This window comes from Castor canadensis, chromosome 11 (assembly GCF_047511655.1).
Source record: "Castor canadensis chromosome 11, mCasCan1.hap1v2, whole genome shotgun sequence".
Lineage (NCBI taxonomy): Eukaryota > Metazoa > Chordata > Mammalia > Rodentia > Castoridae > Castor > Castor canadensis.
Window position 1 is genome coordinate 23,704,893 of NC_133396.1, and position 27,662 is coordinate 23,732,554.

Below are 27,662 nucleotides of genomic sequence, written 5' to 3' on the forward strand. Positions count from 1 at the left end.
GCCACAACCCCAGCCTTTTGTTCTTTTAAAATGCTTACTCTAGAGAGGAAACTGTCATTCCTAATTTTAGATTGAGTTCTGCATGCTTCCTGCTGGCAGAGAACGTTGTAGAAAGAAATGAGAACTATCATACCTAATCAGAGATATATTTAGCCAGGAACCTGTTAAACATAAGATCTTTAAAATTTTTATTTTTGGCTAGGGATATAACTCAGTAAGTAGTAAAGCACTTGGCTAGCATGCACAAGACCCTGGGTTTGATACCCAGCACAGCAAAAAAAAAAAACAGTGTATGCATTAGCAGGACATATACTAAAATTGGAACAGTACAGAGAAGATTAGCATGGCCCCTGTGCAAGGATGACATGCAAATTCATGAAGCATTCCATATTTTAAAAAAAGTTTTATTGTAGCGAGAGCACACAAGGGAAGGGTGAGGATAGGTAAGACACCTAAAAAATTAGCTAGCATTTGTTGCCCCTAACGCAGAGAAACTAAAGCAGATACCTTAAAAGCAACTGAGGCCAATAGGAAAAGGGGACCAGGAACTAGAGAAAAGGTTAGATCAAAAAGAATTAACCTAGAAGGTAACATACACGCACAGGAAATCAATGTGAGTCAATGTGAGTCAATGGCCTGTATAGCTATCCTTATCTCAACCAGCAAAAACCCTTGTTCCTTCCTATTATTGCTTATACTCTCTCTACAACAAAATTAGAAATAAGGGCAAAATAGTTTCTGCTGGGTATTGAGGGGGTGGGGGGGAAAGGCAGGGGGCGGAGTGGGTGGTAAGGGAGGGGGTGGGGGCAGGGGGGAGAAATGACCCAAGCCTTGTATGCACATATGAATAATAAAAGAAAAAAAAAGTTTTATTGCCTTACATGGCTAGCCATTTAAGAAACCATTAGAAAAATAAGAAGCCACAAAAAGAAAAGTAGAGCCAGGTGCCGGTGGCTCATGCATGTAATCCTAGCTACTCAGGAGGCAGAGATCAGGAGGATCACAGTTCGAAGCCAGCATGGGCAAATGGTTTGTGAGACTCTATCGGAGAAAAACCATCACAAAAAAGTGCTGGAGGATGGCTTAAGGTAAAGGCCCTGAGTTAAAACCCCAGTACTGAAAAAAAAAAAAAAGAACATCTGAGAAAATGTCACCCAGTTTTGGAATAACTGTTTGCTTAACCACATACCCCAGCATACCCCAGCATCTTTTTTATTGATTGTGTAATAATTACCCTGGTGCTTATCAGTATATCCAAAAATCTTTTTGTAAAATTACAGAGAAATGAGTATAATCGGTGTTGAATTCCTTTTTGAATTTGTTGTAGTAATAGATAATACTGTTAAGGTTCTGACTGTAAATAATACAAGACTTTTATTTATTTTAATTTACTGATTAAAATACAGAATAGTCCATAGCAAATTAACTCCTATCGAAGTCATTTTTCACCTAATTATGATTTTGTTGAAAAGCTTAGAAACTTTCTTGCCTCCTTTTAGCTAATTGAAGAAATGTATGAGAAATCTTAAACATTCACAGTTTTGTCTTTTGTTTTTTGTATATATGCCTGAATAGTCAGGGAACTTTCACCTATTCATCCACAGTTTTAAAATTACTGCTGAATGAAGTGGAGGGAACATTGATCAATTTAGAAACATACCTGAATGAGCAAACTGATGAGAAAAGCATCAAGTATAGGGAAAAGATAATGTCTTAACTAAGTCCCAAATCACTGTGTCCATTTCAAGTGCAACCAAGTAATGCTATGATAGCAGATACTAATTGAACAGAGCAGTATTGAGAATACTATTCCTTTTGTTTGGTTTCCTATGCATCTTATTCCCATTTAGGGATAAAGCAAAGACTTACTTTTCATTAGCTGAAATTTTGCCTCATTTTGGAATTAGAAACTAGAATCTTAGCCTAGTGTTGTAGTACACACCTCTAATCCCAGCAATCAGGAGGCTTAGACTAGAGGATTGCAGGTTCCAGGCCAGCCTGGGCTACATAGTGAGACCATATTTCAAAAAGGAAAGAAACTAGAATCTTGCAGTTTGAAAACACCTGGTTATAATGCTTATCACAACCTGCCCTTTCCCTAACTTCTCCAATTTCAAGGTCTTTTGTAGCTGCTAGTTTCAGGGCCCACTCATTTATGAGATAATATAATTGGAAAGTAAAGTGTGGATCAGGATTAAGGCAGATTGGTTGGAAGTTAGTAGTAGGGAGCTAAGGAATTTTTTTGGTCTACTAATCATTAGTTGGCTAAATTGTGAACTTAAATATTGCTGTTTTTTCTCTTCTTTTTAGCTTTGCCTCATTTTGTCTCTTTTTTTTCAAAATAGGCCTGGAATGTTCTGGCTCTGGATGGCAGTAACTGGCAGCGAATTGACTTGTTTGATTTCCAGAGGGATATTGAGGTATAATTATGTGGTGTATGGCCCCATTTCTCTTGCTAGTAATTACAGTCTGGAACAAATTAGCCTTAGCCATAGAGATCTTATTTTCCCTGGAGAGAGAAACTGTTGTTTTTAGTACATCTGAATTTTAGGGAGCCTCCAGTGTTCCCAAGAGTTTCTTCAGTTTCTGGGGTTAAGTGGAACTATTGCACTGAAATAATGCTAGATTATTTGGAATAATTTTAGTCCTGAAATAGAACTAAAAGTTTCTTTGTTTTTGCAGTGGAAACCTATGTTTTGTGTTTGCTCATTTTAAGGCAGTCATTTTGTATTTGTTGAAGAATAAGTAGAGTTAAATTTGTTGGGGGTGATATTTACATATATTCTTTTTAAGATGTGCATTTTGGTTCTTGGGGAAACAAAGATACAGAAAGTTCTTGTGGAGAATGAAAGAGGAATAAAGCCACAGTCATTTAGTAAATTGTTTTTGCTAGAAAGAGGCTTTTCCCTACCTCCTCTTACCCTTCCATTTTATCTTTCAGTATAACCTATTATCTCTAAAATAGAAAAGCATAATGGCTTAAGCTCAAATTATTTTAACCTGAATTTAAACTCTGTGGTCCTTAGCTTTCTAACCAGGAGAGTGAAAACAATAGTTTCTTCTTCTTTGTATTTCATAAATGAAAACCTTTTTTTTTAAGTACCAGTAGAAATAAATTCTCTTGAGGGTCCTTGTAAGAAAAACTTTAAAATCTCACATGAACCTTTGATTATCTTCAGACGGTGCTTTTAAAATAGTACCTGAAGGCATTGAACTAGATTTAGTTTTTTCCATAATTTCCTGATCTGCGTGGATATACATATTTAAAACAACATGACCACAGAATCAATCAGCAAGCATTTAAGTGTTCGTTGAGTATATGTACACAACTTCTAGAGCTATAGGAGAACTAGAGAATACCCACCTCAAATACAGATCATCTTGCAGGTTGAGCAAAATAAATAATGCCAACTTTATGCATATTTCAAATAGATGGGTTAAAAAGGAGAGCTTTCTCAAAGCTGAAATTTTCCTACTTGATTAGGTCTTTGAAACCAGTGGAAGTCTTTTCTTTCTGTTTATAAATTATTAAAAATGAGATTGTATTGTTCCCAAAAGCAGTGAGGTGATTTATCTTTTTGTTTATCTTTCTCTTTGTATAGGGCCGGGTAGTGGAGAATATTTCAAAACGATGTGGGGGCTTTTTACGAAAGTTGAGTCTTCGTGGTTGTCTTGGAGTAGGAGACAATGCATTAAGGTAAAAACATGACTGGTTAGAAAAAGTAACTGTTGACTAATCTCTTTGATTAAAGAAAGTGCCATCTCACACAGAAAAGGCTAAAATTCCTAAACTGTTAAAAATGTAAACATATATACATCGTTTTTAGCACAAAAAAACATCTGATAATAGGAAGCGTGAAGCGGGGGATTATTACACATCTGTTATCCTAGCACTAGAAAGGCTGAGGCAGGACCATGACCGGTTTTGAGTCCAGCCTGGGCTCTGAATTCAAACCCCACTACTGCTTCCCACCCCTCCAAAAAAAGAACAAAGAAGAACAAATCATTCCTCCAAAATGCCAAATATGCATAATAAATGTTTCTTTTGAGTAAGTTTTTTATGTCTTTGAACTTTTGTTTATTCAAAGTTAGGGTAATTTTCATTTGGTCGATACAAAGATCAGTGTTTAAGTGTGTAAGCTGGGTGTGTTGATGCACACCTGTAATCTCAAGCTGAGACAGGAGAATTGTAAGTTTGAGGCCAACCTGGGCTACATAGCAAGACTATCTCAAAAGAAAAAAAAAAAGGTAAATGTTTAAGGTTAGGATTTTATGTAAGACTGAGGCAGGAGAGTTGTGAGTTCTAGGCCAATCTGGGCTGCACAGTGAGACCCTGTCTCAAATAGCTTGTTTTGAGACAAGCTATTTGTCTCAAAACCAAATAGCTACATGATGATAAGCAATACTGACTTGACATGAAGTTCTTAAGATGGGAAAAAAAAAAAAATACTGAGCTAGAAGTAAGGCTAAGCAGTAAAGCACCTGCCTAGCAGGTGTGAAGCCCTGAGTTCAAACCTTAGTACTGCACCCTATCTGAAAAACCCCATGAGAAAAATGGGCTGGTGGAGTGGCTCAAGGTGTAGGCACTGAGTTCAAGCCCGCGTACCGCAAAAAGAAATTAATTTATCTATACATACCAGCTACTTTGTGTCAGTTGCACTGTTCTTATTTACAATAATAACTAAGATAATAAGCATGTGCAGATTTTTCCTCCACCCAACAACCAATTCTTTGATTCTCCAGATACCAGTGGGATGTCCTATAATTTAGTTCAGTATTGACAATAACCCCTGAGAGTTAGACCCCAGAAGCAAAGGGGGCAGTTTAAAAGAGACTGGTATCTACTTCAGTATAGTCACAAGTCTCAGATTGCTTTATACTTCTGATCAATGGGCTAAGGGTGATGAGGGGATACCATGACCCTCTCCTAATGTTTGATAATTCGCTAGAATGATTTACAGGACTGAGGAAAGTAGAGCTGTAGTTACTATTACCCAGTTTATTATAAAAGATACAGATAAGAGCTAGGGACTTGGCTCAAGTGGTAGAGCATCTGCCTAGCAAGCACAAGGCCTTGAGTCAAACCCCAGGACCACCATAAAAATAAAGGATATTAAAAAAAAAAAAAGGATATAGATGCATATCCAGATGAAGAGGTACATGGGGCAAGATTTTTAAGGGTTCTAAGCACAGGATCTTCTGTCCTTATGAAGTTGGGGCATACCACCCTCCCAGCACATAGTTGCATTCACCAGCCCAGAAGCTCTGGTTCCCATCGTTTAGGGGGTTTTATGAAGGTTGTGTTACATAGGCATACTTAAAGATCAAGTATTAGAATAAAAGATTCTACTATCACCCCATCACTCAGGAAACAAAGGGTCTTAGGAGCTCTATGCCAGGAACCAAGGATGAAGACCAAATACATATTTCTCATTTCACAATATTATAAGTACCAGCAACCAATATTGCCAATAATAATATGTATTTTTTTTTTAATGCCTGGAATTTCTTCTGGTTCATTTGAAATCTTTTACTTTGTTTTCTTTCCCATAAAGGACCTTTGCACAAAACTGTAGGAACATTGAAGTACTGAATCTAAATGGGTGTACAAAAACTACAGATGCGTAAGTATTAAGTGTTTTAGAAGGGTAAGTCATAGCCCATATGTCTGGCTTATACTAGCCTTAATTGTTGGCTAATGGAATATATGTAGCAACTTTCATCTTAGCTTCATAGAGGAAAGATTTTAGGAGAAAGCAGCATGAAAAAGAAATGGAATAAGTTATTTTGGAATCCTATCTTTGATATTTACAGTGAAACTTTATAAAATTATAGTCAGTGTATCTATAGTAGGGATAATAATCAAAAGCCACTGTAAAACTATTCTATAAAAGAAATAAAATCTTAAATACAGGATTAAACAGCTTATATTCATCAGTACTAATATCAGTTATTAAATGTAAATGAATCATTAAATATGCTGTGTCTATGTCAGTTACAATACAAAAGAAATTTAATATAACACTTTGTCTTTGAGAGGTTTACAGTCATAGACATTAGACACAGAAAATAGACATTAAAAAATCAATCCAAGGACATAGATTGGTAATAATGTGAGTCAAACAATTTAAATATTATGTAAGGAGATTGTTTCCTACGGTAAGATAAAGTGAAGCCACTGAAGAAGCATACTTACAAAGGGAGACACCAAGGTTATTCACGAGGTCCTATTCAAAAAGACCTTGTTAGGCTGGTGGAGTGGCACAAGTGGAAAAGTGCCTTCTTAGCAAAAAGACCTTGTGAAAAAGATGGGATCTTTGGCGGGGAGGGAAAGGAACCAAGAGATAGACATCGCCTTTTTTTTTTTTGGTGGTACAGGGGTTTGAATGCAGGGTCTCAAACTTGCTAGGAAGGTGATCTACTACTTGAGCCACTCCACCAGCCCTGTTTTATGTTGGGTATTTTTGAGACAGGGTCTCACAAAGTATTTGCCCAGGGTGGCTTCAGACTGCAATCCTCCTGGTTTTCGATTCCTGAATAGCTAGGATTATAGACATGAGCCACCAGTGCCCAGCTAGGGATGGACATCGTATCTTTTTTTTTTCCCCTTTTATTTCCTTGAATAAATGTCACTTTTTAAATTATTGTTGTTGGACTGGGTGGGGGTACATTGTAGCATTTACAAAGGTTCTTACCATGTATCAAATATATCATACTTGAATTCATCCCCTTAGATACCACTTTTGAGGCAAAGAAAGAAAAAAAAGATAGGATCTTTGTAATTGATGTGAGCCATATAAAGAAAGCCTGGGATCCTTTTTCAGACCATGTTGTAAAGAGAAGGAGCCCAAGCAGGGAACAAAGTTCTTTCTGACTTGAAGAGAAAACAGATCAGGTTTGGGGAGACTAAAGTAGCTAGAATTTGTAAGCAAGGAGGGAACTATTCAAAAAACAGTTAACCAAAATGTAGATAAATCTGGCTGAATAGCAAACTATTTATGCATAGGTTGAGATCTAACAGAGCTTGACAAAAAAACACATAAATTATGAAAGAATTACTAGGAAACTACAAGCTGAAGAATTACCAGAGCTTAATGAAGCTGGATGAGGTTCTAACCAACCAAAGTAGAGAAAACTTGCTGAACACCTATTACATTTAATAGAATCCAGAAAGGTAACACCTTGGTGATAAGACTAAACAAGGCCTACTCTAATGAAGATTTTTTTTTCTTTATCTTATGAAGATTTAAAAAGTTGAAAAGGATGAGATTGATCCACAACTAACTTAAGTATATGCCAAAACAAAATTCAACACTCTTTAAAGGAAGACAACAAAATCCAAACACCCAACAATATAGCATAGAGTATCTAGCATTCAGTCAAAAACTTAGAAGACATGAAAAGAATCAGGAAAGTGTGATTCAGAACCAGAGGAAAAAACAGTCAGTAGAAACAGATCCAGAACTAGGTTTGTAGCTCGAGAAGTAGAATGCTTGCTTGCCTAGCATTCCTGAGGCCCTGGGTTTGATCTCCAACACCAAAAAGAAAAAAGAAAATGCCAAGTGAAAGAATCCAATTATGGGACAAGGAGGGGGTTGAAGGGGGTAGGAAGGATGGGGGTGATCTAACCAATGTACAATATAAGCCTAATTGGAATTGTCACTATGAATTCCCCCAGTATAACACATGTATCCTAATAAAAAATATATAATAAAAAAAGAATCCAATTACAAATGAGTGTACATGCTATATAATTCCACTTGCTTGAAATTCTTTAACAGGTACACTATAGCCATAACAAAGCAACACAAGGAAGGGGTGAAATGTCTACAGAGACTTGCAGTATGGGGGGATTTTGAAGAGTTAAAGAAATGTTCTAATTACAGCACATGCTTGTAATCTCAGCACTTGGGAACCTAAGGCAGTAGGGCTACAAGTTCAAGGCCAGCCTGGGTTCATAGCAGAGACCCTATCTCAAAGAAATGTTCTACATTTCAGTTGGGGTGATGGTTTTATAGGGGTATACATTTGTCGAAAATCATTGAATTAAGCACTTAAAATTGGTAGATTTTATTGCATGTAAAATTTACCTTATGCTAATTTTAAAAGGCAGATTGTGTTTGTTATCTATGACCCACCCAAAACTTTAAAAGAACAGCAGTATTAAAAAAGAACGGCAGTTAGTGAGGGAGTTCCAGCATGGTGGAAAGAGAATGTCAACAAATTTTCTCACAAAAAAACTATAAAAGTGGGCAAAATTGCCAAAAACAACTTTCAGAGCTGTAAAAATCAACCCAGACACAAAATAAATGAAGAAGTATTTATTCATGAAAGCTACTGTTCTTGGGTAAGAACATTGTGAGCCTATGAATTTCTTGCCTGGGGTTCCTCTGTCTCCAAACCACCACCCTTTAGTCCTGAATAGTTCACCAGAACAGCGCATGCTATGAAAACCATCAGCTGGGGCTGCTGCCAGAGCAGGCTCACTTGATTTGGAATTTTGTACGTTAAAGTAACAATAAGGAAGGCCAGTGGCTCTCATTAGCCTGAGGTTGTGGATCATTAAAGTCCAGGCTTTAGCAGGGAGTTCCAGGAGGTAAGATAGCACAGGCGCTTTAAAAACCACATATCTCCTCTGGAGACCGAGATTGGGAGGATCTCCATTCGAGACCAGTCTGGGCAAAAAGTTCACAAGATCCCATCTCATGGCTGGGCATGGTGGCACACATTCTATCTACAAAGGAAAGAACAAACAGGAATATCATGGTCCAGGCTGGCTCAGGTATAACGCAAGTCCCTATCTTAAAACTAAGCAATGTGGGCTGGCAGAGTGGCTCAAGTAATAGAGTGCCTGCCTAGCAAGCATGAAGCCCTGAGTTCAAAGCCCAGTATTCCTCCCCTTGGCAAAAAAAATGGAAGTTGGGTACTGGCGGCTCATACCTGTAATCCTTGCTACTCAGGAGACAGCGATCAGGAGGAACTTGGGTTCATAGCCAACCCAGGCAGATAATTCATGAGATTATCAAAAATACCCAACACACACACACACACAAAAAGCTGAGAAAAGGCTGGAGGAGTGACTTCAAGGTAGAACGCTTTCCTAGCAAGCAGAAGGCCCTGAGTTCAAACCCCTGTACTGCCCAAAAAAAAAAAAGTCCTATGGTGACTAGAGGTTGTGCCCAGGAGCAGCAGAGATCAGAATGAGCCTAAGCTAGGCCATGTATTCCTGGAAAATGGAACTTAAAGAGCATGTGAGAAAGAACACACACACACATAAAGTGTACAAGCTAGAGCTGACTTGAAGAGAGCCTGAACTTTGAATGTCCTTTCTAGCCCACATACAGAATCATTATCAGCATGGCCAAGTGTGGTGGCACATACCTACTATCCCAGCCACTGAAGATGCAGAAATAGGAGGACATGGTCCAAGGGCAGGACAGATGAGGCAAAAGCTCATGACTCTATATGAGCCAGGTGCCAGTGGCTCACACCTATAATCCTAGCTGACCAGGAGGACCGGGATTTGAAGCCAACCTGGGCAAATAGTTTGCAAGACCCTATCTCAAAAAAACCCATCACAAAAATAGGGCTGGCGTAGTGGCTCAAGGTGTAGGCCCTGAATTCAAACCCCAGTACCACAGGAAAAAAAAAGAAAAGACTATCTGAAAAACTAACAGCGAAAGGATTGGGGGTATAACTCCCAGTGGTAGGGTGAGATGGCCTTGAGTTCAAACCCCAGTACTGGGGAAAAAAATGAACAAATCAACATAGAGTAGAAACCTTATTTACTTGGGCTGAAAACTAAGCTGTGAAGGCAGGATTGATGTTAAACCAAGCTTAAAAATAAAAGCAAGAAAAGAAAAAACATCAGCAGCTGTACATTATGGAAAAGACAGATTTCAGTCTAGACAGTTGTTAAACAAATAATGAAATAGCGGAACTCCCCTCATGAGAAAATAGACTCCAGTCAATAGAAATTATTTTAAAACAAGCCAAATGGAAAATTTGGGAATTGGAAATACACAATTGGAGAATTCACTAGCAATGTCAATAGCAGATTAGAGATAGAAAAATAGAGAATCAGGAAACTCAGATTCATAGAATTATCTAATATGAATAGAAAGGTAAAAGATTAAAGAAAATTGCCAGGTACAGGTACAGGTACAGGTGGGCCACGTGTGTCCCAGCCCTATAGGAAAAATAAATAGGAGGATCACAGTTCAGGCTGGCTTGGACAAAAACACAAGACCCTATTCCAAAAATAAAGCCAAAAGGACTGGGGGCATAGCTCAAGTGGTAGAGCACCTACCTAGCAACTGCAAGGCCCTGAGTTCAACCCCCCAGTATTGTCAAATAAATAAAATAAAAAATAAAAACTTGGAGGAGGAAAAGGTGACACTGGAGCAAAGACTTTATGTGAGAATTTATTCTGGGAAGATGAGTATTCTGAAGTAAATTGAGACACATTAATATATATGTAAATTCTTAATATTTCAGTTGGTTATGAACAATCTATAAAATAATCATTCAAGGGCTGGCAGAGTGGCTCAAGTAGTAGAACACCTGCCTAGCAAATATGAGGCCCTAATTTCAATCCCCAGTACCACCACAATAAACATTTAAAAAAAAAAAAAGATCAGCTGGTGGCTAACACCTGTAATCCTAACTACTTGGGAGGCTGAGATCAACAGGATCAGAGTTCAAGGCCAGCCCAGGGAAATAGGTCATGCAACCCCATCTCCAGAGGTGTGGTCAAGCAGTAGAACACCTGCTTTACAAGTGCAAAGTCCTGTGTTCAAACCCCAACAGTCCTACCAAAATATATGTGTGTGTATGTGTGTAGACATGCACATATGTAAATATACATATATACATTTCAATTACTCTGTTGAGTGTGAATAATCTGAACTCTTCATCCAAAAGACAGATTGTCAGCATGGTTTAAAAAGCAAGAGCCAGCCCAGCATGCAGCACACACCTGTAATCTCAGCACTTAGGAGGCTGAGACATGAGATTCTCGAATTCTAGGCCATCCAGAGCTACATGTCACGACCCTGTCTCAAAAAGCGGTGGAGAGAGGGTTGGGCTTAAGTGGTAGAGCACCTGCCCAGCAAACACGAGGCCATTAGTTCAAACCCCAGTACTCCAAAAAAAAAAGGCCATGACTCTATGCTATCTATAAGAGACACAGTTTTGACTCGGCACAAATAACTTGAAAGTAAAAGAATGGAAAAATGTCCTCTGTGCAAAGAAAACCCTCCACCCAGTGATTACAGGATAAACATTCTTTTTAGACACACTTGAAATAGACTGTAGGTTGGGCACTAAACAAGCCTTAATCGGTATAGGAAGATTGAAATAATAAACAGTATATTCTCTGACCATAGCTAGAGAGAGATCAACAGCAGAACCATGTCTGAGAAAATACCAAGTGTTTGAAATTTGAAACAGTATACTTTGAATAAGCCATGGGTTAACAATGAAGGTTGCAAGGTTTTTTTTTAATGTTTTGAGCTGAATGAGAAAAACTGTCAAATTTTATGGGATGCAGCTGCTCAGTGTAGAGCTCTGAATGCCTATATCAGAAAAGAAACTGGATTTGGGCACTGGTATACCTTTGGCATAAACCTGTAGTCTAGCTACTTAAGAGGTAGAGAACAGGAGGATTGCAGTTCAAGGCCAGACTGAGCAAAAGAGAAAAAAGCAAGACCTTATCTCAAAGATACACAACACAAAAAAAAGGGCTGGCAGAGTGGCTTAAGCAATAGAATACCTGCCTAGCAATTGTGAGGCCCTGATGAATTCAATTCCCAGTACACCAAAAAAAGAAAAAAAGAAAATAAATTGGTCGCTGGATGCAATCCAGGCTAGCCTGAATAAAAAGCAAGACACTGGGAATCTCAGATAGGAGGATCCCTTGAGCCCAGGAATTCCAGATCAGTCTGAGCAGTGTAGCAAGTACCTCAAAAAAATAAAACAAGGTGGGTATGGTGGGACATGCCTATAATCCCAGTACTAGGGAGGCCAGGGCCAGCCTGGGCTTCTGCCTCAAAAATACAGAAGGGAGGAAGGAAGGAAAGAAATTAGAAAAAAATATCAACAAAATTGATAAACCTAGACTGATTAGGGGAAAAAAGAATAATTATCAAAATTAGGAGTAAAGGTAAGGATTAATACTTTATCCAAAAGACAAAGATTACAAGGATATGATGGGATATTATGAATAATTGAGAATATAAACAAAATTTTTAGACAAATTCCTGGAAAGTTAATTACCAAAACTAAGGAAAAAAATAGAAAAATCTGAATAGGCCTATAACAACCACATTCAGGTCATAACTTAAAACTATTTCATAGCCATGGGAACCTGAGATGTACTTCAGTAGTAGAGCTCTTGCCTAGCTTTCACAAGGCCCTGGGTTCAATCCCCAGCATGACAAAAGAAAAAAAAAAGAAAATTGCCCCACAGAAAAAAGCCCAGGCCTTGGTGGTTTCACTGGTGAATTTCATCAGCTGTTTAAAGAAGAAATAACAATCCTTAGTAAACTCAGAAAATAGAGGGAACACTTCCCATAAACTCATTCTGTGAGGTTAGTATTACCCTAATATGAAGACATCACAAATAAAAAGAAGTCTACAGATCAATATCCCTCAGGAACAGAAATGTAAGAATAGTTAACAATATTTTAGCAAGCTGAATCCAGAACATACAAAAGTATTTTAGAGCTGGTAGAGCACTTGCCCAGCATAAACAAAGCCCTTGGTTTCTATCCCTAGCACCCGGGGAAGGTGAGGATGATCTTAGACCATAATCAAGTGGAATTTTTTCTCAGAAATATAAGTTGGTTTAATATCTGGAAATCAGTTAATGCAATATACCATAATAGAATAATTGGTAGAATAAAGCTAGGATCAGTAAATTTTTTTCTATGTGGGGCCAGATAAGTAAATATTTTAGACTTCTTAGCCCATAGTGTCTATAACAGAGTATAACTAGAAAAGTAGCTTTAGGGTTGGAGGCATGGCTCAAGTGTTAGAGCATCTGCCTAGCAAGCACGAAGCCTGAATTCAAAATCCAGGTGCCACAAAAGCAGCCTTAGACAACACATAAATAAGCATGGTTGTGTCCCAATAAAACTTTTGTTTCTGGCTATGAAGACTTGACTTTCATTTAACTTTACCATGTCACAAAATAGTGTCTTTTTTTCAATTTTCTTTCAACCTTTGAAAAACATAAAAACCATTCTTAGTTTGTGAGCTGTGTAAAAATAGGCAGCAGGCAAGATTTGGCCTTTGAGCCATAGTTTGCTGACCTCTGGAATAAAGGACAAAAGGACAAAAACCACGTGATCATCTCAGTGTAATAGATGACCTCCAAGTAATTCTTGCCTGCTGGTATTTACACTCTTGTGTAATCCTTTCCTCTTGAGAGTTAACTGACTCTAGTGACTCATCTCTAATAGTATACTGCAAGAGATACTCTTGAAATGATGTTACAAAAAATATTCTGTCCTGCACTGCTTTCTCTTGGGGCTGTGGCTCTTGGGGAAGCAAGCTACCCTGCTTGAGTACTGTAGAGAGGGCTGCATGGCTAGGAACTGATGTCACCAGCCAGTAGCTAGCAAGCACCTGAAACCTACCAAAAGTCATAAATGAGCTTGGAAAGGGATATAAGCCCAGTTAAACTTTGAGGTGGTTGCAACCATTGGCCAGTAACTTGATTGGAGTCTTGTGAAAGAAAACAAATACATTATTAGGCACAGAAAAAAGCACATAACAAAATCCAGCACCCATTCATGATAAAAACAAATACAAACAAGGAAATTTCCTCATTCTGATCAAAGGCATTTATGAGGGCTGTGGTTGTAGCTTAGTGGTAGAATGCTTGCCTAGCCTGCACAGGGCCTTGGGTTTAATCTGCAGCACCACAAAAAGTTAAAACAAATTTTTTAAAAACTACCAATAACATTATACTTATATACTTAAAACATTATAGTGAAAAAGTAATGCTTTCCCCCTAAGGTCAGGAACAACAACACCACTTTTTGGTGTGGGGGCAGGGAGTATAAGGAGAGCACTGGGGATTAACCCCAGGGCCTTGAATGTGCTAAGCACACACTCTACCACTGAGCTATACCCAGAACCCAACACTGTTACTATTCAACATTGTATTGGAGGGTGTAGCCAATACAGTAAGGTTTTTTCCAAAAAGTGTATACTGGTAGAAACAATGAAGTAAACCTTTATTTGCAAATAATATAATTCTGTATGTAGAAAATTATAAAGAAACCACCTAAAATGCTAGTATTCATAAACAAGTTTAAAAAGCTCACTGGATATAGAACAGAATACAAAAAAATAATTGTTTCTATACATTGGCAACAAATAATCCAAAACTGAAATTAAGAAAACAATTTGAGCTGGTGGTGTGGCTCAAGTGGTGGAGCACCTGCCTATCAAGCATGAGGACTACGTTCAAACCCCAGTATTGCCACACAAACAGAAAGAAAAAAATCCATTCGTGATAACATCAAAAATAATCAAATATTTACAAATATATATTATAATGTACATATATTTGATAGTTACAAATAATTTTAATATAGAAATACAACATTTCTACACTGGAAACTGTCAAACATTACTGAAAGTTACCCAGGCACCGGTGGCTCACACCTGTAATCCTGGCTACTTGGAAGACTGAGATTGGGAAGATCATTGTTCGAGGCTAGCCTGGGCAAATGATTTTCAAGACCTCATCTCCAAAATAACCAGAGCAAAATAACCAGAGCCACTGGAGGTGTGGCTCAAATGGTAGAACACTTGCTTTTGCAAGCTTGAATCTCTGAGTTCAAACCCCAGTCCCACAAAAAAAAAAAAAAAAAAAACAATTGAGAGAAATTAAAGATGTAAAATGGAGAGATGGTCCATGGAGTACATGATGTTGCCAAGATGACAAGACTTTCCAAATTAATTAATAGACTCAATGCGATTCCTAACAAAATCTCAGCAGATGATTTTTTGGGGGGAAAGTGACAGACTGATCCAAATTTTTATGTGGGAATGCAATAGCCAAAATAATTTTGATAAATGAAGAGCAACACTAAAGGAGTTATGCTTATCTAAGTCTTACTATAAACTACTGTAGTCAAGATCATGTGATACTGTTGTAAAAGATAGGTATGTATCAGTAGACAGAATTGATGAAAGGAAAGTAAACTCATATCTATAATCCAGTTCATTTTTAAGAAGTAACCAAGTTTCATAACCATAAAAAGAAAAGTCTTTTTCTTTTTAGTTTTTTTGCAACAGGGTCTTGCTGTGTATCCCAGGCTAGCCTGGAGCTCAAGATCCTCTGCCTCTACCTCTCAAGTGCTGGGGTGGTAGGCATATGCCACCATGCCTACCAAATGATGTTGGGATAATTGGATATTCGTGTACAAAAGGAACTTAGATCTTTAATTCACACTGTACACAAAAGTTTAACTCAGGAGCTAATGGGATGGCTCAAGTGGTAAGAGTGCCTGCCTAGTAAATATGAGGTCATGAGTTCAAATCCCCAGTGCAGCCCCCCCAAAAAAAAAAGTACACTAAAGTTAACTCAAAATTGGGCATGGTAGTATATGCCTATAGTCCCAGTACCATGGTGGCTGAGGAAGAAAGATTGTGAGTTTGAAGCCAAGACCCTATTTTAAAAAAAGAAAAAGAGGGAAGAATAGATGACATAAAAATAACATAATAGTAAATGTTGAGGTATAATGATGGAACATGTGGGTTTTCTTTATCATTCATTCTTGTGTAATTTGAATTTTTCCATAAGTTAAAAATTAAACTGAGACCTTGACTACTGTAGGAAAAGAGCCAGGTGCCAGTGGTTCATACCTGTAATCCCAGCTACTCAGGTATCCTAGCCACTTAGGAGACAGAGATCAGGAGGATTCACGGTTCGAAGCCAGCCTGTTTTCGAGACCCTATTCTCAAAACTATAAACATAAAAAAGGACTGTTGGAGTGGCTCAAGTGGTAGAGCACCTTCCTATCAAGTGTGAAGCCTTGAGTTCAACCCCAGTACCACCAAAAAAAAAAAAAGAAAAGAAAAGAAAATATAAAGGGAAGTAGGAGTATAAGTGGGCTCTAAGCAGTTAGAGTCCTTGCTTAGTATGTGTGAAGCCTTGAGTTCAACTCCAGTACCACCAAAAAAAAAAAAAAGAAAAGAAATTCAAAGGGAACTGGGAGTATAAATGGACCCTAAGTGATTAAAGTCCTTGCTTAGTTTGTGTGAGGCCCTGGATTCCATCCCCAGCAGCACAAAAAAAAAAAAAAAAAAAAAAGGAAGGAAAGAGGGGAGGAGGGAGGAAGGGATGGAAGGAAGGAACGAGGGAGGGAGGGAAAAAGGAAGAAAGGAGGAATTCATGAGAATGAGCAGCAATATTCTATAACTTACTTGTTTCACCCCAGTGTACACATCATTTGTATACCTTGAAAATACCCAGTTCTTTCACTACTGCCATGTAAAAGGTTTATCTTGAAGAGAGATTCAGTGAAAGGACAGAGGCAGGCTTTTGGTCCTTATGTTTGTCCACATGCTAGTAGTAGCTGGTTAGCTTTTTTGGTCTTTCTGGATTTGTAAAATACTCATAGACCTCTTAGAACTCATATAATACTAATAGCTATTAATATTTCCAGTGTGAATTAAGCACTATCTTTCTCTGATACATATTCTCAGATATAGCACAGCCTTTCTTTTACTTTGTAAATGGTATCTGCTTCTTCCTCTGTGTTCAGGTTCCAGGGTTTATAGCTGCTTTTCTGAGGAGGTGGGGGTGGGAGGAGATGAAAATTTTACAGTTCTGATACATACACACATATTTACTAAGAAATGTTATGTTATAGTAAAGATGTGTTCTTATTTTGTTTACTCATTATTTTCTCCTTTCTCCATTTTCAGTACATGTACTAGCCTTAGCAAGTTCTGTTCCAAACTCAGGCACCTTGACTTGGCCTCCTGTACATCAATAACAAACATGTCTCTCAAGGCTCTGAGGTAAATTTCTTATAATAAGTATATCTACTCATTCTTACTTTTTAAAAATAATTGATACACAGCTGGAATTTGAAGACAGCTATGCTTTATGAGTATATACTGTAGTTCCAGGTATATCTTTTATCTTATCACTTGCTCAGATTATAATTATAGGATATATCCTAGTGAAATGACCAGATTTCTGAACAAAGTAGTACAGTTTCTGTGTGAATTATTAGATCTTTTTCTTGGTAGTATTTGGGTTTGAACTCAGGGCTTCATGATAGCTAGGCAGGCCCTCACCACTTTAGCCACTCAGCCGGCCCTTTTTTCTATTGGGTATTTTTGAAATAGGTTCTCTCAAACTATTTACTCAGGGCTGACTTTAAACCATGATCCTCCTGATACCTGCCTCCTGAGTAGCTAGGATTCAGGAGTGAGCCACCGAAGCCCAACTAAATTTTTAGATTTTTATGAAAGCTTATTTTAAAAGAAAAAAGAAAGAAAAGATGCCACATGTTTTCTTATAGCTTAGATAATAGGTCTCTGGAGTCAGATTATTACTCAAGTTGGGTGAACACAACTCTTCTGAGCTTTATCTCAGCATTGTTAGTGAATTAGATGAGATAATATTAGGCTGAACTGTACAAAGTTGAGAATATATTAAGTAATTGTGTTATAAAAATAACAGCTTTATTACTATACAGAAAGTGTTCAAATTGTGTACCTGTCATATCTGTCATATGGTAAGCAATCAGTAAGTTGTTTTGTTTTGTTTTTTTATGGTACTGGGGATCAAACTCAGGAACTTGGGGTCTGGTACTTGCTAGGCAAGCCCTCTTCCACTTGAGCCACATTACAGTTCAAGTGTTAATTATTTTCACATTCATGTATTTTTAAAAGTATTTTACAGGAGATGTAGCTTAAAAGGAGTATGAAATGCCCATTTTCTTTGAGACCTTACATTTTAACCAGTGTTTTATAAATGATTTTATGGTCGCATAATCATTTATAAATGATTATTTGTTGTACTACATAGATATTAAGATTTAAGGTATTAACTGGTGAAGTGGTCCAAGTGCTTGCCTAGCACTCATGAGGCTGAGTTCAAATCCCAGTACTGCCAAAAAAAAAAAAAAAGGACATAATAATTAAGCTATTAAAAGAGATACAGATTTAATTAAATTGAGTATAAGTAATCTAAAAATGTGGCTCCTTTTAGACCTTAATTGTGAATATTGAACATACACATATCTAAGACCATTTTCCATTTAGCGTTATAAATATGATAGCAACACTTGTCATTTATAAAGTACTTTCACATAAATGGTCTCTTTTATTTGAAAGCCTTGGGAGGTAGGTAAATCAAACATTTACTGATTGAAAAAAATGTAAAATGTTGTCAAGTGCCAGGTTCCATTGTTGCAGCCATGAGATGTGACTGAATAAAGATATTGTTGCTACCCTGAAGTTGCTCAGTCAAGTGAGAGAAAGATTTCTAAACATGTATCATATTACTGTGTGAAAAGCTGACCTTAATTCTGGGAGAACCTAGAAAGGGTTATGTCTAATCTTGGACTGAGAGGTTCAGGCAAGCTTCCTAAAGTCTTGCCTGAAGTCAAATTAATATTGAAGGATGAACTTGCACCCAGATCTCCTGTATTTACTTTCTGGACTTCTTCTGTAAACAGGAACACTTAAAATAGGTTTGCAGCCTTCCCAGAGATTATAGAAAGCTTAGGATTCTTCCATAGTCTAAATGTGAAGCTAAACTGATCAGAGCAGGACTGAGATGTGGCTCAAGTGGTAGAGCGCCTGCCTAGCAAGTGCAAGGCCCTGAGTTCAAACCCAAGTGCCATGCAAAAGTAAATAACTAAATAACTGATAAGAGTGAAGGGATCAAAGATGAAGCTAGTAGCTGTGAACTGGTGGCTCACAGCTGTAATCCTAGCTCCTGAGGAGGCAAAGATTAAGAGGATCATAGTTCGAAGCCAGCCCTGAGCAGATAGTTCATGAGACCCTACCTTGAAAATACCCAATGCAAAAAAGGGGCTGGTGGAGTGGCTTAAGTGGTAAAGCACCTGCCTACCAACCACAAAGGCCCTGAGTTCAAACCTCAGTACCACCAAAAAAAATAAAGCTAGTATTTCTAGTATTTTGAAGGCAGAGGTTGAACACAGTAAATCCTAAGTTCTGCCTACAGAAACAGTTCTCTAAAAATATTCCAGAGAGAAAACATACAGAGCCTTTGTAATTTTTTAAATAAAAGTTTAAAAGTCCTCATTATTACTTTGATTCTAATAGAATTGCCTAATGGAGAATCTGGGTTTGACTCTGAACTCGTTAATTACTCTGTAAGCTTAAATAAGGTCACTTAATTTCCATTTCCTACCTGTATCTAAAAAACCATTTTATGCTTCGTTGATTAAGCTGGGTTTGAGATGACCCTGCTAGTGATATAGTCCCACATGAACACCGCAAAAATGAGACTTGGGTGCCTTTGGAATTGGATATAGTGATATGCTTGTCTCATTTTGTTTTATTCTAAGTGAGGGGTGTCCACTGTTGGAGCAGTTGAACATTTCCTGGTGTGACCAAGTAACCAAGGATGGCATTCAAGCACTAGTGAGAGGCTGTGGGGGTCTCAAGGCCTTATTCTTAAAAGGCTGCACACAGGTAATACTCCATGTAGTGCTTGTGAAAATCCAGGGAGCCATGAGCTCTTTGTAGGCATCACCAAGATGTTTGTCTTGAAGGAAATGTGAGTTGTGAATATTACTAACCAAAAACATATGCATATTACTGAAAGTTAAAGTGTTTTCCTTAGAATCGAAGAAGAATTAACACCTGACCAAGGATAAGTGGGTGGGAGACGGTGTGGATAAGGTGGGGAAATACGCTTATACGCAGGATATACCACGAGCAAAAGGGTTTCATGCAGTTTAATCTATGCTGAAAAGAAAGTTTGTTTACTGCCTAGTACTTTGACCTGAATAGGCAAACAACACAGTCTTGCAGTCTTGGCAATTTTCCTTTGTTTAACACCAGGAATTGTTCTTAAATGTGCCGAGTGTACAACAGCCTGCATTTTTATAGTGTTTATGCTTATTTCCTGCCAGTCACGTCACAAGTCCCATACATTAAAAATTTTGTGAATGCAGTGTTTTACAGTGAAAAACGGAATTGACCAGATAGCATCTGAAAGATCTGAAATGATCAAAAGTGAATTTAAATGTCACTGATAAAATCAGGCTAGTTTCTTCCTTATTTTATTAATGGTTACTAAAGCCACACCTTGGATTCCGTTAGAAATGCCCTCTTTCTTTTACCATGATGGGAAGAGTTCCATTGCTTGAAATAGAGCTTTGGATATGACTGTCTTAAATCAGCAGCTTGAGCTTCAGTTATTTGTGGAATCCTTAAAAATATTGATTGGAATTCTTCATCATGATCAGTTACCATCTCTTCTCAGCACTATAGTGCCATTGATTTTCCAGCAGCAAATAAACACTGTAGATTCCTTTTTTCACTCCTTCCTAAAGTTTGTTTAAAAAAAAAATCTTTAGATGGGATGTATAAGTGTGAAAATTATTTTAGCTTCATACTACCTCTGCAAAGTACTGTGAGGGTATTTAACTTAGCAGAAATAATATCCACAAACAGTAGGTGATGTTTGTTTCATCTCTCACTTGATTTCATGATAATAATATGAATTTGATGTGGTAAGAACTGGGTTTTAAAAATACAGGTAACTATTAGTAATAGGAATTACACTGTTATGTGATTATAGTTTATTACTTCTGATTCATTATTCCTTTGAAACTTGGTTGGCTATATTGATAAATATATACTTTCTTAAATTTTTTCCTTTGAAGCAATGTCTATAATCACTTTTTCTTGTTTTTTAATCTTTGTAGCTAGAAGATGAAGCTCTCAAGTACATAGGTGCACACTGTCCTGAACTGGTGACTTTGAACTTGCAGACTTGCTTAGTAAGCATCTCTTCCTACCATGCTTCTGTATCAGTAATTCCTTTCAGTAATGTTGTTATGAGTTTCATCAAGACCAGTGACTTTTTTGCTACAACCCTAGGAACACATACACACACAGATGACTCTTAAATACTTAAGAAAAACTGTCCACTTCTTAAAAGTAAATATTTGTATTTAAAATACAGTCATACTTTGTAACAAAGTAAGATGTATCAGTGGGTCACAACTATGGAAAACCAGTGACTTAAAGAGGACAAACAAAATGTACCTTTTAAATTATTTTTAAGTAGTGTCTGTATTTAGAGTTTTGTTTTGTTTTTGTGACAGAGTCTTGTTATGTAGCACAGGCTGGTCTCAAATTCTCTGTCCTCCTGCGTCAGGTGTGGGCTACTGTGCCCAGCATATTTAACGTTTTGACTTGTTCTTTATCAACTTTTTTGTGTCTATCACAAGACCCCCAAATTTTACTCAGTTTGCTAAAACTGTTCAGGGGCCTTGAGCATTGACAATACACTTTTTCTCTCCTGTCTTGAAAATTATATAGTATAGTTGCCTTGGAATGAGAGCTCTCATAGCAAAGGAAAAAAGTTGATGGGGTTTTTTTGTATGTACTAAGCCTTCTGCTTGTTATATCCTCCCCTTGTTTGAGCATTTAGAATTTGAAAGCCTAGTGGTGGTTCAGTTTATAGATGATATGTAAAGAGCCACAGTTTATACAATTTAAACCACCTGCCCTTCCAGCCTTTGAGGTAAGGTGCTGATAATAATCTACTTAGGAAGCTTCTGGAGTTGAGTTAAAAGAGTAACACTTCCCTCTCTTTATATGGTTAGTTGGTTGGGGGTTTTGGTTTTGGTGTTTTGCTTGGTTGGTTTTTGGCAGTACTGGGATTTGAACTCATGGCCTCTGGCTTTCTAGGCAGGCACTCTACTATTTGAGCCAAGGCCCCAGCCTTTTGTTTTTGTTTGAGACAGGGTCTCACTCTATTGGCTAGGCTGGTCTTGAACTCCTGGGCCCAAGTGATCTCCAAGTATTGAACTACAGGCACACACCATTCTTCTTTTAATTCTGACTGCCCTTTCCTTATTATTCTTTTTTTGTATGTGTGTGCTAGGGACTAAAATTTTATTATAATAATGATAACCTCAGCTACTAACTGCCAGAATTTGCCTGAGACTGAAATGCTTTCCCTGAAAGAGTTAGCCCAACAGTTACTAATGTGTAACTGTACAGTTCTAGAAGAAAACTGTTTGTGGGCAGACTCAAATGAGGTGTGTGTATTTGTGTATACACATGCAGTATATTTACACACATGCACTATATATATAGTACACACACATAAATATATACATTCCATACATATATACCATTTTCTGGTTTAGTTTGGTTTTCTTTAACTTCTAGCAGGCAGGAATAATGGTAGGCATAAAGAACCAGTTCCGTCATCGTGTATTTTATTGTTTTCCTTCACATAAATCTTAATATGGTAGTCATTCCTTTATTGCAATGTGATGAAATGATTCTCAGCATTAATGAAAATTTGTGTTTAGCCCAAAACTATGACATGAATAAAATACAGTCTTGATCATTCCCTTTCTTAACTGATTTGAAAACATAAAAATACAGTAAATTTTACTACTTTTCACACTTTGGTGGCCAAGTGTGGTAGCATACACCCATAATCTCAGCCCTCAGTAGGCAGAGGCAGGAGGATTGTGAGTTGCTGGCCAACCTGGGCTACCTAGTGAGACTATCTCAACAAAGCAAAACAAAAGTTTGGGCTTTAAGTATTGGTAATATGTCTTAATTCATTACTCCTTTATAGACTTTCTTTTCTTTAGAGACCATCTCGGGGCACCTTCTCTTGGGACCTCCCCACCCACCTCTGGGGGCTTCTACTCTCCCACTTCACACTTTCTTTCTCAGTAAACTCTACAGACATTTACAGTGCTCCCCTGGCTAGGCTTCAAAACATAAGAAGGAAGTGCCAGGACAGCCCTATAATACTTTGCTAATATTGTGTGGCACAAATTTCAATACCTTTTAAATTTGCATGTTTGATTCCTGCTTCCTTCTTTACATCTCAGTCTCTTAGACTAATAACAGTACATCACAAAAAAAAGGTAGCACTTTTTTGTGCACTTCCACATGTATAAATACCTCATTATTTTATCCTTGTGGCCAATCATGTATCTGCCTTAGCATCCCGTTTTATCTGTGTTTGTGTCAGTTGCATGATACTGAGACCATGCAGATTGAAATAGTGGGTTTAAAAGTTAATGTTTTTTCAGTTGTCCTTGTAACTTAAGGGCATTATTTTATTAAACAGCAGTGGCAAGGGAGCTTTATTTTTAGACCTACCCAAAATTAGTGAATCTGAAAAGAAAAATTCAAGTGCTGGTAGTATCTACCATGTTAAGATATTTATTATAATTTTTTGAACTGGGGTCAAGCTATGTAGCAGGCTAAGTTTGAATTTGTGATCCTCCTGCCTCAACCCCCCACCCCCAACCCATGTGCTGGGATTGCAGGCTTGTACCACCATGCCTAGCTGTAACATTTTTTAATTGAAAAAAATTTTTTTTTGTGGTACTGGGAATTGAATTTATGGCCTCACTTTGTTGTTATTGTTGTTGATGTTTTGTGGTACTCGGGATAAGACCCAGGGCCCTGCACATGATAAGCAAAAGCTACATCCCCAGCCCCTGTTTTGTTTTGTTAGCAGTTCTGGGATTTAAACTCAGGGCCTTGCTTTGCTAAGCAAGCATTCTACCACTTAACCCACACTTCCAGCCGCTTTTTGTTTTGTTTTTAATTTGAGACAGGCACTCATGAAATTGCCCAGGCTGGTGCCAAACTCCTGGACCTAAGTAATCCTCCTGCCTCAGCCTCCTGAGTAGCTGGGATTATAAACATGAACTAACACACTTGTCTTGTAACATATTTGGATGTGTTTCTTTTTCATTTTTAAATAATTTAACACAAAGTAATTTTTATTTAATTTTTTGTTTTTTGGCAGCACTGGGGTTTGAACTCAGTGCCTCACACTTACTAGGCAGGCACTCTACCACTTGAGCCACTCCACCAGCTTCCACAAAGTAATTTTTAAATAATGCAAAATTATGTCTGAGTTAAACACAGCTTTTTATTTTCATAAATTAGAATGTTCTTTATATTACAAAAATATAAAAACAAACATGGATGCTATGGTGAGATACAACTGTCTTTTTTTCACACAACAGTTTCAGTTTTAACTTATAAATATGTCTGCTCTTAAAATATTGCTGTTCTTATCTTTTTTCTAGATTTTAAAATCATTTAATTGAACCTACATCATGACCCGACCTATGCTTTTCCCTATCTCATTAGGTTAAAAGAATCCCATTATATCTTCTTCCCTTACTAAAAGTAAGCACAGATTCTCTTACAAACTAAATTACGAGGAACTGGAAAGAAGAAACAAAATCTGTTCATTTTTCCCTTTGATCTGTTACCTGATTAATATTAAGCCTGTCTAGATTTCTCTTTGGTACTATTTTCACAGAGTTATTATTTTTTTCCTTTTTCTTCTGAGTTACTAATATCCGTGGGGTTTTTTTGCTCTTGTTTTTTAGCAAATCACAGATGAAGGTCTCATTACTATATGCAGAGGGTGCCATAAGTTACAGTCCCTCTGTGCCTCTGGCTGCTCCAACATCACAGATGCCATCCTGAATGCTCTAGGTCAGAACTGCCCTCGTCTTAGGTAAACATTTCTTATTAGCTCAAAAAAATCAAAGAAGGGGGAAAAGCCTCCTTCACCCATATTTATTCTTTGGAAATTTGAAATTTTGAGGTAGACACTGAAATGTCACTATACTTATAGATGGCCACCAGCCTGCTTTGTAGTTCAATTACATGTAATTTGCATGAACCCAGAGGGACAGTTCCCAAATCCAAATATTAGTTATCATTACTAGGGAAAAAAAACCATTTATTTCCATTACTTGCAATGAAATAAAGGTATTTTCTTTTATTAATGCTTTCATATAATTCCTTTCTCAAAGTTTTTCAAGGTCCTCTCAGAGGCCATCTAAATCATAGTAATGATGCCACCTACCTAAAAAGATAATGTTTTTAAAGCAAGCCAGGTGCCAGTGGCTCCTAGCTACTTGGGAAGTAGAGATCAGGAGGATTGCAGTTTGAAGCCAGCCCAGGCACATAGTTCTAGAGACCCTATCTTGAAAATACCCAACACAAAAAAAAAGAAAAAAAAGAGGGGGGGCTGGCAGAGTAGCTCAAGTGGTAAGAGCACCTGCCTAGCAAGTGTGAGGCCCTGAGTTCAAGCCCCAGTACTGCCAAAAAAAAAAGACCAGCTCTACAGGAAGACTTACTTGGTGCCAGTGGTCTTTTAGAACAGCCAAATTTCTCTCTGTCTCCTCTCTGTTCAAATACAGAATTGGCTGGATATTTACTAAGAATTCTGTGTTAGTATGCACATAGTGTCAAACCTGTACTGATTCTGTAAGAGCATATACTTGCACACACGCATGTAATGAGTAGGGATAATCCCATGGATCTTTTATGTTTTTTAGAATTAATACTTGCATAATACTTGTAAGTTAGGTAATGTTTTAGGTGCTTTACAAATATTAATTCTTAATCTCCATAACATCATATAAGCACTGTTATATCTTCATATTATAGAAGAGAAAACCAAAGCACGGGGAAGTGAGTAACCTGTGTAAGATCTTACAGCCAGTAGATACAGGAACAAGGATTCAAAACCAGGCAGTCTGGCACCAGAGCCCATGAAACATGTACCTTTCTTACCTATCATAGTATTGTAAAGCAACAAAACTTTCTAAAAACTTATTTTTCATAATTGCCTAGTGGTGGGCCTAACCTTAACTATTAAAAGAACATTTGCCTGCAGTATCAAAATTCCTTCGTAGATTCTAGTCAAATGGTTGGTCAAAATCAGTAATATCAGAAGCCTGGACTAGAGTATTTCTCAGGAGCTAAGGTGGTAACCAGACTTCTCTGTAGAAGCCCTACACATTATCCTTTTCTATTTCAAAACAAGAAGTCTTCAGCTCCAATACCCTTTGTGGTTCATTATATTTTTAGAATGGAAAGGCTTTCAAATCTGACAATCAAAAGTTTTGTTCAGTCAGATCACGCTCTCCCATTGGATATAGCATTCACTTATAATTGCTTTTTAGTTGATAAAAAATCAGCTCTAATTCTTAAACTCTGGTTATAATTTGTTCAAAAATAGGTAAATGTTCTTTGGTATCATTATACAATAGAGAGGTCACCAGACTTTTCACAGAAAAAAAGCTACTTTTAATTTCCTAGTCCTGTGGTTAGTATTTAGGTTGGTATTTAGCACTTGCTAAATTGGAGAGTGGCTACCAGCCCTGCTTCCCTCTCCACTGGGCCTCCCTGGGAGCCTGTGGGAGGAAGCAGAAACCTTTCATAAGTATGAAATTTCATTTTTGGGACAGACCTGTAATTAAGCTGTCCCTCTACTGCTTTTTTTTTTTTTTTTTGGTGGTGGTGGTGGTGGTACTGGTGTTTTAACTCAGGATCTTGCAGTTGCTAGCAGCCACTCTACCACTTGAGCTACACCTCCAGCCCCCTCCATTGCATTTTTAAAAAGCTATTAAATCTGTGTGACCCTACATGTAAAACAAAATTTACTTCCACAACAGATTAACTGAAATAGAGTATTTATCTCCATTTCCTTTGTTTTCTAGGAGCAGGCTGCCCTCTGGGGGTAAGCAGTATGCCATCAAGAAGGCTTTTAATGAATTTTGGCATTAACTACAAGCTTCAGTTATATTCCTGTGTTCTTTGATTGCATCACCCTGAAATGTGGTATTTACAGGACCACTTTATGATGACTCCATGAAAATAAATAGCAAGATCTGTATACAGACTTGCTTGACTGTTAATGTCACTCTATATTATGAAATTATTAGAGAATAGGAGATTTGTTTTCTTAAATTCTTGCTGTTTGAATAGAAGCATTTTTCAAGGACCAAGAGCTTGACTTTCACATTGTTTTTTAACAGAATATTAGAAGTGGCAAGATGTTCTCAATTAACAGATGTGGGCTTTACCACTCTGGCTAGGGTAAGTGTTTTCTCCAGGTTCCATACATTTGTTTCTGTAGGTTTCGTTGGGGATTTTTTTTTTTTTTTCAGAAGAATAAGCAGCAAGGAAAATGTATCCTGGCAGCAGAATTGGAGGGGTGTGACAGGAGAGCTCTCTGTGCCTAGTCTTTCTAAGCATTATCATGCTACAGACACAGACCTGCTGATGCCAAATGCACACATGCATTAGAGAACATGACACTCCTTAGCGAGACTTAAGATGGTAAATTAAACTAAGCAGGCACTTTCTTGTGATTTACAAATCACTATATAGTAATAGTATTTAAATTATACTGACTTTGACCAGTTTTACAGAACAGGGGGAATGTCATTCACTTTCAGGCAGTTCTATAGAATACTAACTGGATAAGGGCCAGCACACCCAACTAAAGGAGGACATAAAGCCTGCTTCCTCTCTTTCAAAGAAACAATTTTTATTATTTCTGGTTGAAGAGGATCTGTGTATTAGACCAGGATTAATGTTCAGCAAATGTATTCCCTTGGGCTTGT

At 37.5% G+C, this 27,662-nt stretch overlaps 1 protein-coding gene and 1 non-coding gene across 3 annotated transcripts in view; both read left to right on the forward strand.

Moving 5' to 3' along the window:
• The window catches only part of Fbxl20 (F-box and leucine rich repeat protein 20), an 89,802-nt gene that overhangs the window by 48,677 nt on the left and 13,463 nt on the right, over positions 1-27,662 (forward strand). For both annotated transcript variants that reach the window (XM_074045878.1, XM_074045879.1), the window contains exons 4-11: positions 2,346-2,420; positions 3,603-3,697; positions 5,556-5,624; positions 16,948-17,043; positions 19,572-19,698; positions 20,940-21,014; positions 24,627-24,757; positions 27,072-27,132. In XM_074045878.1, the coding sequence (XP_073901979.1) occupies positions 2,346-2,420; positions 3,603-3,697; positions 5,556-5,624; positions 16,948-17,043; positions 19,572-19,698; positions 20,940-21,014; positions 24,627-24,757; positions 27,072-27,132 (729 nt within the window). The remainder of the gene's footprint in view (positions 1-2,345; positions 2,421-3,602; positions 3,698-5,555; positions 5,625-16,947; positions 17,044-19,571; positions 19,699-20,939; positions 21,015-24,626; positions 24,758-27,071; positions 27,133-27,662) is intronic.
• On the forward strand, positions 291-395 carry LOC141414271 (U6 spliceosomal RNA). Its single transcript, XR_012439333.1, has one exon. It is a non-coding gene; the product is annotated as a U6 spliceosomal RNA (small nuclear RNA).